Source organism: Aethalodelphis obliquidens, unplaced genomic scaffold (genome assembly GCF_003676395.1).
Source record: "Aethalodelphis obliquidens isolate GAN/ISIS:26980383/991018 unplaced genomic scaffold, ASM367639v1 scaffold31, whole genome shotgun sequence".
NCBI classification, from domain to species: domain Eukaryota; kingdom Metazoa; phylum Chordata; class Mammalia; order Artiodactyla; family Delphinidae; genus Aethalodelphis; species Aethalodelphis obliquidens.
Genome location: NW_020837975.1, coordinates 14,611,901 through 14,623,508, shown reverse-complemented (window position 1 = coordinate 14,623,508; position 11,608 = coordinate 14,611,901). Strand labels below are relative to the sequence as shown.

At 39.0% G+C, this 11,608-nt stretch overlaps 1 protein-coding gene across 1 annotated transcript in view; it reads left to right on the top strand.

Annotated features, from left to right (window-relative positions):
• Positions 1 to 11,608, top strand: part of XPO5 (exportin 5) — a 44,662-nt gene that overhangs the window by 1,837 nt on the left and 31,217 nt on the right. The window contains exons 2-11 of the mRNA XM_027126832.1: positions 56 to 78; positions 341 to 444; positions 1,525 to 1,662; positions 2,059 to 2,241; positions 5,194 to 5,220; positions 5,764 to 5,949; positions 6,582 to 6,658; positions 9,714 to 9,813; positions 10,707 to 10,790; positions 11,393 to 11,518. Of these exons, the coding sequence (XP_026982633.1) occupies positions 56 to 78; positions 341 to 444; positions 1,525 to 1,662; positions 2,059 to 2,241; positions 5,194 to 5,220; positions 5,764 to 5,949; positions 6,582 to 6,658; positions 9,714 to 9,813; positions 10,707 to 10,790; positions 11,393 to 11,518 (1,048 nt within the window). The remainder of the gene's footprint in view (positions 1 to 55; positions 79 to 340; positions 445 to 1,524; positions 1,663 to 2,058; positions 2,242 to 5,193; positions 5,221 to 5,763; positions 5,950 to 6,581; positions 6,659 to 9,713; positions 9,814 to 10,706; positions 10,791 to 11,392; positions 11,519 to 11,608) is intronic.

Below are 11,608 nucleotides of genomic sequence, written 5' to 3'. Positions count from 1 at the left end.
GAAACCAGTTCAGAAAGGAAGTTAGTGTTTTCAAATTCTATTTTCTGAAAATCAGCTACATTGTTGCAGTTGTCCCAGGTACATATTTGCTTTTGGTCTGTCAATAAAATCAAGGAGAAAAGCTCATCTGTGCACAGATCCTGTGTGGATTCTAATTAATGGACTGCTGCCTATATAAAACTCTTTTTTTCTGTTAGCATTTTGGTTAAATGTGGACTGTTTCTGTCCATTCTTTGAAGGATACCAAAATCCAAAGTATAGTTTCTTAGTGAAATCATCAGCATTATTTTAACACAGTAATCAAAGCTAATCTGTTCTGAAGAGAAGACTTCTAATTTAGTTCTGTTGACTTTATGCATTTTGGTGGCCAGGTTTCGGTGGAACAGCATGTCTCGATTGGAGAAGGTCTATCTGAAGAACAGTGTCATGGAGCTGATTGCAAATGTAAGGAATGGTTGGTTGGAAGTCCTGTGTTTCCGAGGTAGTTTAGACAAAGTGTAACTTTTCCAATGTAGCATTTGTGTAAAAATTCACTGCTTCTACATAGGTCAAACAGCATGCTTTATATAATATTAAATGTTACCTTCAAGATAAAAAGAACCACCATCACTAGAAATCACAGTTCATCACGTTTCTCTTACTGGATTTAATTAATCCCTTATGTGTTGGCTTCTGTTTTTAAAATTATGAAGACAGGGCAGACAGATTAAACATTTTCAGCAAATGAGTGAGAGTCTTAGATTAATCAATTCTAAATTAGATTACACTTTGCTATTTGTTTCCTTTTATTCTAAAGTGAATTACTTTATGATATTAGCAATAAAAAATATGCTGAATGAGTTTGATTCAGGAGTTAGAATATGACTTTGAACATGTTTAGAATCCATAGCCTTTTATGTTCTGTTTCACAAAGGGCATAAAAATGGGAATTCACACCCCTTTACGTCCCCAAAGTCTAGTGTTGTTAATAGAAAAAAAAAATTCCCTTCAAAATTATTAACTTAGCTAGCTAAGGATTTGTATTTTATTAATTCTGGGGAAACTTGATAGAAGTCATAATTCATTAGTCTTGATATCAAACTTCAGAAGAGAGTCCCAGTAATGGTCTTTCTGTATCTTCTAATACTAGAACTATTGGTAAAATATTCAGTTGCTCCTTATTGTCCCACTTTATCAGCCTCTCCATGTGTTCCTTATTTCCATACTTTTCCACCCTGGCCCTCTTACAAAATGAAAACAATCAATATGAGAGTCTCTTCAGTTTGTAAAGGAGAAGAGCAGTGATGTCTTCCTTGCTCCATGAGACAGCCATTTTATTAGCTGATGCAACCCTCTGTTAAGCTTTAAGTGGGAAGGATGATTAGTGAGAATTCAGGACAGGTGACTCAGATATGGAGAACAGGTTTGTTTATTCTGTTTAGTTTAAAAGTAGGCCTGCTCATGAGTTTCGTACACTTTTACAGCCCAATTTTTTCCCTTGAATTCAGTCTTGCAGACCTCTTAATATCTCTTATTCTTTTTCAGGGAACACTGAACATTTTGGAAGAGGAGAACCATATTAAAGATGTTCTGTCTCGAATTGTAGTAGAAATGATCAAGCGGGAGTGGCCACAGCACTGGCCTGACATGCTAATAGAATTGGACATTCTTTCCAAACAAGGGGTATGTAGTACAGCTGTATCAATTCAGGGTTTTTTTTGATTTTTTTTTTTTGTTTTTTTTGCGGTACGCGGGCCTCTCACTGTTGTGGCCTCTGCCGTTGCGGAGCACAGGCTCTGGACGCGCAGGCTCAGCGGCCATGGCTCACGGGCCTAGCCGCTCCGCGGCATGTGGGATCTTCCCGGACCGGGGCACGAACCCGTGTCCCCTGCATCGGCAGGCAGACTCTCAACCACTGTGCCACCAGGGAAGCCCCAATTCAGGTTTTTGTTTTTGTTTGCTCTTCAGGGTGTTTTTGGTTGGTTGGTTTGTCTTGTCAGCAGAAAAGAGCCTTTGGTCATATTTATAATGAAAAACATATTTCAGTTTCATTTAAGTACCTTCTCTCTATTGGTATAGGAAACACAGACAGAATTAGTGATGTTCATCCTTTTGCGACTGGCAGAGGACGTAGTGACCTTTCAGACGTTACCCCCTCAAAGACGAAGGGATATCCAGCAAACGTTAACCCAGAACATGGAAAGAATCTTCACTTTTCTACTTAACACACTTCAAGAAAATGTAAACAAGTACCAACAAGTGGTAAGGGATAAATACCACCTCCCTAAAGTTCTGTTTTCTAATATGAGTGGGTTTGTTTGTTTTTTAAAGTTAATCCTTTAGCAAGAAACTAGGGTGTTCAGTTTAGTAAACGGAACGGCTATTTTATAAGCAAAAAAGAAACAAAGATGACAGGAAAAACTGGAATTAATTTTCTAAGAAGCTCAATTCAGTGAGTTTCCATACCTACCAGAAAAAAATAATTCCTTTTATAGTAAGAAAATTCCTAAGAAAATAGTATAAAAATGAAGATTAATTTCTTTTTTTGTTGTTTAATTTATTTTTAAAATTTTGGCCATGCCGTGCAGCTTGTGCGATCTCAGTTCCCTGACCAAGGATTGAACCCGGGTCATGGCAGTGAAAGCACCGAATCCTAACCACTAGACCACCAAGGAACTCCCTGTAGGTTAATTCTTAATATTTGAAACCCAGATTCCTGATAGGTCAGGATAGTATCCCTGTTAAATTTCCATGTCCCATTTAGTCTTGGTCCCTTTTGCAGTGGAAACTGTGCCAAGTTTTATTAATCTTGATTACATGATTCCTGGTATTTCTTCCTGATGAGGTTTTTCTTCTGCAGAAAAAGGCAAACCAGATACTGTCTTTCCAATCATTGTCAGTTTTAGCAGAGAGCCTTTAGAAGAAGGCTGTGTGAAAGGTAATCTAGTACCATGGTTCTCAAAAGGAGGGGCGATTTTGCCCCCCAGGTTGTCACAACTAGGGGTTGCTACTGGCCTCTAATGGGTAGCCAGGCACGATGCTAAACATTCTATAATGCCCAGAACAATCTTCCAAAATAATTTTCTGACCCAAAATGTCAATAGTATTGAGGTTTCAGAACCCTAATCTGGAATCCTCATACATGCTTATTTCACATACAAAAAATCATTAAAATTTGGGTTGCCAGGGGTTTTCTGCCCCTGACATCTTCCTTAAGTCTATTTTCAGGGAAGCACTAGATACTAACACAGATGATGACAAGGTACTATTGGTGTCAGGGTAGGGAGAAACTCACAATGAATACCTAATATATGCTATATACTTTTTCTTTTTTTTTTTTAACATCTTTATTGGAGTATAATTGCTTTACAATGGTTATATACTTTTTCTTGCTTTACATGTTATTTAATCCTCAAAACAACCCTAAGAGTCAGAAAGTATTGTCTCCATATTATGGATGAGGAAACTGAATTTCAGAGAATAATTATTGAAGATCCTCTAATAAATGATTATAGTGGAATTCACACCCCATTCTTTTTAGCAGAATGGACTCTGTCCCCCCACATATCTCCCTGGGATTTTACAAAAGAAAATATCAAAGTATTTGCATTTAAAAACCTATGTGTATTGAGGGTGAAAGAGGTTGGGTTTTTTTTTTGGCCGCGTTGGGTCTTCGTTGCTGCACGGGCTTTCTCTAGTTGCGGCGAGTGGGGGCTACTCTTTGTTGCGGTGCACGGGCTTCTTATTGCGGTGGCTTCTCTTGTTGCAAAGCATGGGCTCTAGGCGTGCGGACCTCAGTAGTTGTGGCTTGCGGGCTCTAGAGTGCAGGCTCAGTAGTTGTGGCGCCCGGGCTTAGTTGCTCCGCGGCATGTGGGATCTTCCCGGACCAGGGCTTGAACCCGTGTCCCCTGCACTGGCAGGCAGATTCTTAACCACTGAGCCACCAGGGAAGTCCAAAGAGGTATTCTTTCCATTTTCCCCTAGGAGATTTAATCCCTAAGAGACATGAACAAATTATGAATGCTTCAGTGCCCTAGAAATCTAGCCAACATGCCAGAGCAGGGCCGATTGATGATGGTCTGACACAAGTTAGAAATACATCCGCTGGTGTTTTTCTTTAGCCTTGGTGTCCATTATCTCCATCTGTTAAACCAGGCTACCAGGACCAGAGCACACCAAGGGACATCTCTTGTACCTGAAACTTCTCAGTTTCCTCATAGTTCCTTCTCTGCTTCCATCCCTTCACCTTCCCACCTAGGGAGTAGGCTGAATGGTAAACAAGGATGGGATGAGTAGGCTTACTCTCCCTGTCCATCACCTGGCGCCTGTACTGGTCCCAGGGGGCAGGAGGATAGGATCCGAATGGGAATGCAGGATTTGTTGGAGGAGATGGTGAAGGCTGGACTTGGCTGTTGTTGCCTGGATCCCTTTCCTTCTTGGGCAGCATCAGTAGATGCTGGTGAGAGGGTTCTACTCATCTCTGCCCCATTAACACCGCTCTTTGACCACTGATGGTGAGGGCTTAATACTTGTTCTTTGTTAGAAAAATTACTTTTTGAAAGTCGAGAAAAGGAATTGTAAAACAAATCCTTTATGATGCTAATGGTGGTAAGTTTTTAAGTACATCAGGAGTTGTTATTCCTGCTTGTAAAATTATAAATTGTATAATTTACTGAACAGACATTATTTTGGTCTACTTAGCATTTAATATTTTTGTGTTTGTGGTTTTCCTACAGTTATGTCCCTACATACACGGTCATAAATTGTACTCATTTTAATTTTGTTTCTTGCTTTTTTCCATTAACATTACATCATTTCAGTATACCTTTGCTAGTTATAATTTGTCTCTATTTTAATATAGAAAAAATACTAATACTTTGATTTAAACTATATTTCTTTCATCACTAGCAATGTTGAGCCTGCTTCATTGTTCATCTGTTAGTTGTATTTCTTTGTAAACTGTGTGCGTTGAAACTGTCTTTGTGGATCTTAATGTTCTAGTAGATTTTGTCATATTGCTGAAACTAAAATAACCCGTCCTTCTTTGGGAGAATATCAGTTTTGTATTCTTAGTAAAGTTGTATTCTTTTCCAAGATTAAAAGTTGAGTATTGGAAAATCATTGTTCAAGGGCCTAGATTATGGGGGTGGAAAGTTATTACATAGCCTTTTGCTCTTTAAAAACATTTAGATCCTTATACTTCTTTTCTTTCAGAAGACAGATAATTCTCAGGAGTCAAAGGTAAGAGCTCTTGGTGGAGTTGGAAGGAGGCTTCTTTGAGGCTTTCAGGTACAGGGATGCATATATCTAGTGGAGGGTGACCTCGGCCTTGGTTTTTTTTCGTTTTGCTTCTTTTTTTGGCTGTGCCGTGCGGCTTGTAGGAGCTTTAGTTCCCCGACCAGGGATCAGACCCATGCTCTCAGCAGTGAAAGCAAGAAGTCCTATCACAGGACCGCCAGGGAATTCCCTCAGCCTTGGTTTATTTGATCACTGAGCTATGGTGGAAGGGAGTTAAAATGATAATATCTGAGATTTGTTGAAGGATGTAAAATGGCCACACATGCCAGTATAGTTGTACTGATGGGCATCAAGAATGCCATCATTTGATAAGTGTGTGTATCAGAAGAAAACCTTTGAGTTGCCTATCAGTAACAGTTGCATGAGTACATTTTATTGTTTGTTTTTCTTTTTAGAATTAGAAAGTAGAAGCAGCTCGGGTATAATCACAGCTTTCTTGTCTGTTAGTGAGGACTTAATGGCTAAAAGTTACTTCTTTTCATGCAGGCCCAAGCAAACTGTCGAGTAGGAATTGCAGCACTGAATACTCTAGCGGGCTACATTGACTGGGTGTCCATGAGTCACATTACTGCTGAAAACTGTAAACTCCTGGAGATGCTGTGCCTGCTTCTGAACGAACAGGAACTTCAGCTGGGAGCAGCTGAGTGTCTTCTCATTGCAGTCAGCAGGAAAGTAAGTTACCACTTCACACTGACTTTGACAGTCTCTGAGTGATGCATATGTGTGTTTAATTCTATGTTGTGGTGAAAGACATTTAAAGGTTTGGGTTTTTTTGTTTGTTTTTTTGTTTTACTTGATATCAACTTAATTACCTGCCTCCAACCTTTTGGACAACAGTTTGCCGATATCCTAGGAATCCATTGTCAGGATATATAGAGATTTGTAGGACTACTTGGTTCTTGAAAGAGCTGTGAATCTTGGTACTTCATGCTTAAACTATATAAGCGTAATGTTAAAGTTTAAAACTCACATCGTGTTACGTCAAAGAATTGTAGAAGGTGACTCTACTGGCTTTGTAGCTGTCTTGGCTAACAAATGGGATTGTGACTCTTCTCCATAAGAATGTTATTTTCAGATGTAATTTATTTTGCTTTCATATCATCATTATTGCCCAACACATTTTAAAATGTAAGTCTTATCTAGGTTTGGATTTAAAGAGTTTTTTTTCAGTGTTCAGTTAGCCCCAGGGCTATGTGAGAAATTAGGAAGTCAGTATATTTGATTTTATAGGTATAGAAGTTGTTAGTACTTGGAGGTTTTTAATAACATAGTTATTACCTGTGTTTCCCTAAAATCGGGTCTAGGGCAAGTTGGAAGACCGGAAGCCCTTGATGGTCTTATTTGGAGATGTTGCCATGCATTATATACTCTCCGCTGCGCAGTGAGTATCTTCTTTTCTATGTGTTTTCTAATTTCTTTGTCATTTTTGTATCTCATTTGGATGTATCTGAAGTTCCTGTTTGACTGTTGGCAGTCAGTTGACTGTGTTTTTAATAGGAAAGTCAGGCACTCTTAAAGGGACTTTTTCACCTTTTTGAAGATCTTATGCTGGAAATAAGTTGTGGCTGTTGACTCAGCATCCACTCACATTCACAGTTTTCCACATTCTCCCCAGACAGCTCATCTCCTTGCTTCTCTTTGTCTGCTTTTTATGATCCCTGAGCCTTCTAGTAGCCTTGGTGACTAGGCCAGAGAATGCTCTGATCTGACCAGAGTATGTCCCAGGGCCTTCCTTAATTGCAGAACTCGAGACACTCCTCCCTCTCTCCTTGTCAAAGTAATCAATGCCTGAAGTGCTGAAGCTCTAGGAAGCAGCAGGAACAATGTGGTCAGTGTGGAATATGTGTATAAATCCTGTAAAAACATTCTATGTCCTGAAATAGTGGCTTCTGCTTATTTTCTTCTAATCGCTCTGAAAAATGTTAAAGCATTTCCTGATATGTTTTTCTTACCAGGGAGTCAGGTAGAACTGTGTATTACAGTAGTTGAAACTGTCACAGCACCCATTTTTCTTCAATACTCTTTCTTCACTTTTGGTGCCAGGGACAAATGAAAAGATGTGAGACACAGATATATTACTTAAAATTTCTTACTGTCCATTCTAACATAGCTTTTATGATGGCTCTTTCCTATGGATACTACAGGTCTGTTTTTAAGGAGTCCTGTTAATTAAATTAATAACATATCTTTTGGGTGGCCACTGTAGTTACTGTTTTCAGGGCCCATTTCTTAGTTCCCTAGAGACTATGACATTCACACTGAGGTGTCCTATCTCCATTTGTGCTACTGGTACTGGTTAGTAAAGCTGTGATTCAAACTCAGACTTCAGAGCCTGCACTAGAAACCATGATGCCACGCTGTCCTTCAACATCACTAGAGCCTAGGTCTTTCTTACCCTGAGGCCCATGCTTTTTATGTTATACTGCACGCCTCCAGAACACGCTAATATGGCTGCTGTCCACACCAGTCCTTATTAATTCTTTTTTTTTTTTTTTTTTTTGCGGTACATGGGCCTCTCACTGTTGTGGCCTCTCCCGCTGCGGAGCACAGGCTCCGGGCGCGCAGGCTCAGCGGCCATGGCTCACGGGGCCCAGCCGCTCTGCGGCATGTGGAATCTTCCTGGACCGGGGCACGAACCCGCCTCCCCTGCATCAGCAGGCGGACTCTCAACCACTGCGCCACCAGGGAAGCCCCCTTATTAATTCTTGTTAGTGTAAATCGTCCTACATCATTGTAGGTCAGGTTTTTCCACCAAATAATCTTTTTTTTAATTTAAAGGGGTATTTGCATTCTAAAATAGCACATAAGTGATTACTGATCTGAACTAAATGACTTGGAGAAATGAGATACCAAGTTACGTTTTTAATACCATCTTTAAAAAAAGATTTTGTTTTTTTAGAGCAGATTAAGGTTCACAGCAAAATTCAGGGGAAGGTACAGAGATTTCCCATATATTCCCTGCCCCTACGCATGCATAGCCTCCCCCATTGTAGCCATCCCCTGTCAGAGTGGTACATTTGTTAGAGCTGTTGAACTTACATTGACACATCATAATCATCCAAAGGCCATAGTTTACCTTAGGGTTAACCTTGCTGTTATACATTTTATGGGTACGTTCTCTGAGTTTCAACAAACGTGTAATAACATATATTCATCATAATAGTATCTTACAGGTTTTTCACTGCCCTAGAAATGCTCTGTGCTCTGCCTGTTTATCCCTCCTCTCCCACCCAAACTCCTGGCAACCACTGATCTTTTTACTTTCTCCATAGTTTTGCCTTTTCCAGAATGTTGTATAGTTGTAATCATATAGTATGTAACCTTTTCAGATTGTTTCCTTTCACTTAGTATCATGCATTTATAGTTCCTACACATCTTTTCATGGCTTGGTTAGCTCATTCCTTTTTACCACTGAATAATATTCTGTTGTCTGGATGTACCAAAGTTTATTTATCCATTCACTTACTGAAGGACGTCTTGGTTGCTTCCAGATTTTTGCAGTTATGAATAAAACTGCTATAAACATCCATGTGTAGGTTTTCGTATGTTCAGCTCCTTTGGGTAATTACCAAGGAGTGTGATTACTAAATCATATGGTAAGAGTATGTTTAGTTTTGTAAGAAACTGTCAAACTGTCTTCCAAAGGGGCTGTACCATTTTGCATTCCCACCAACAATGAATGAGAGTTCCTATTGCTCCACATCCTCACCAGCATTTGGTGTTGTCAGTGTTCTGGATTTTGGCTATTCTAATAGGTGTATAGTGCTATCTCGTTTTAATTTGCAATTCCCTGATGACATTTGATGTGGAGCTTGTTTTCATATGTTTATTTCCCATCTGTGTGTCTTCATTAGTGAGGTGTCTATTAAGGTCTTTGGCCCATTTTTTAATCAGATTTTTTTCTTATTGAGTTTTAAGAGTTCTTGTATATCTTGGATAACAGTCTTTTATCAGATGTGTCTTTTGCAAATATTTTCTCCTAGTCTGCCACTTGTCTTTTCATTCTCTTGATTATAGTCCTTTTGATTTTGTCAGTGGTGTAAGGAATTACTGCATGCTCCCCTAGAGATCTCTCTAAGTCCTTCCTCAGTATCAACCAATGTCTTTTTGTGCAGTTTTTATGCGTATAAGTATATATATTGCTTTGTGGAGTCATGCTCAGAGTTTACAATATTATCCCAAAGTACTCAAGGACTGCATTACCCCAAATTAGTGTGTCTCTTGAAGGATGAGATGGCATTGAACCCTATTCCTCATCGATCTTTCAGTGTTTGGTTGGAGGTTTTTGGGTTGGTTTGTTTTTTGATTTTTTTTTTTAACTTTAATAATCAACTGAAATTTGAATGTTGGAGCACAGACCACATACAGCTCCATTCCATGGGACTCTCTTTGGTGCTCTTGATGTGCTGCTAATCACACTGTTTTCTCCTCTTCAGGACTGCTGACGGAGGAGGCTTGGTAGAAAAACACTATGTCTTCCTGAAAAGACTCTGTCAGGTGTTGTGTGCGCTGGGCAATCAGCTGTGTGCATTGCTGGTGAGCACTTTCTGGAGAGTTTCAGGGCCATTTGAGGAGAGGATTTAGAAAGTTATATTTGTGTAAGGGGTGACACATGCCGTTGATTTTAGCCTGAGGGGGCATTTCCCTACAGATTATTTCTTATAATTCTGTAGATTAAATTATTTTAATTGAGTTTGAATGATATAGATTTTTTTTAACAAATCAATTATTAATGTCAATAGTAAACATTCACATCTGTTATTCCATCTGTTATAACATCTGACTAAAGTCAATGTTGCTACTCCTGTTCATTTTGGTACTTGTAAAACTTCAGTCTGCCGAGTGCATTACCCTTTAAAGTCCTGTTAGGTCATGAAACATTATGGATTTGAATAAAGAACACTTTTCCCAAATCTAAAGGATGTATTATTAGATCATAAAAGAAAACTTTAGTCTGATTGACCTGGAATTAACTGTCTTTAGGGAAATGTTTAATACTCAGTCTTATGTGTTAAAAGGATATTGGTACAGACATTTGCGCTTGATGTTATGCCTTTTTGTGGTGGCTTGAATGGCTAGAGAGGATGGAACTTCAGACATAAGATGTGTACCGTCAAGTGGTTATTTACTAGGTTAGGTCACAGAGATGTGATTAGAGTAGATCTGAAGAAATATATGGATTTCTGAAATCAATATTCTTGTTTTACTATTTGACCACAGAATAGGTTTTAATGATGATGGTTAGGGAGGTAAAACAGCTTTCCTGTGTTTTAGCCCTTGAAATGATGCCTTCCTTAGGCCACAAGGAAGTATAAAGTCCTTTCAAACCTGAAATTTTTGAGGGTATAAGTTGTCAGTATTTGTTACTCCACTCTCTACCCTGACCTCCCCATCAACATCGTTAATGTAGTGGTCTTTTTGTCCTACAGGGTGTGGATTCTGATGTAGAAACACCAGCAAACTTTGGAAAATACCTGGAATCTTTTCTGGCTTTCACAACTCATCCAAGTCAGGTAAACTTTATGGAGGTGACTTCTCAAAATTTTAGTTAGGTAAATTAAAATCAAGCACTATGGCCTGAAGTAATTAGCAGCTGAAGTATAAAATGTGACTCTTAAGATCCTAGGGAATAACTGTAGTAGCATTTCATTAAGAAAATTGCTGAGTCTTCTTCCTGAGCTAAGCATTACAGTCTAGGTCAGCAGTTACCCCTCAGATAAGGCTTAATCAGATATGAGGTATGTCCCAGGTGATTTACCACTAAAGACGTTTTAAATACAAAGTCTGATTAATTGTGTTATTATAAAATTAATTTTATCCAGTCCAAGATTTTCCTTGTAATATCATCCTGAGGTTCCTATATCATTTCTTGCATAAAACAGAAAGTGGTAGAATTCAGCTCATACTCCGGGAATTGCACGTGACCCAGTCTGTCTTATTAACATACGGTCCATAGTGAGCAGTCATTACTGCTGTACTACAGTATGGGCAGTTTCAAAGTATTACAGATATTTATTTCCATGGAAAAATATAGTGGATAATTGCTGAGCTAAGTAATAGTCTTGGTATATAAAACCCAAATCCTTAAACTGAGTTTTTTCTTTTTTCCCTTTAGTTTTTGCGCTCTTCAACTCAGATGACTTGGGGAGCCCTCTTCCGGCATGAGATCCTATCCCGTGACCCTTTGCTATTAGCAATAATACCAAAATATCTTCGTGCTTCTATGACTAACTTGGTCAAGGTATGCAGTGGGAATGTAAAACGTGGAATGTCGGGGAATACACATCATAAGACTTAGATGGCATCATTGACAGCCCTGTCTTGGTCACTA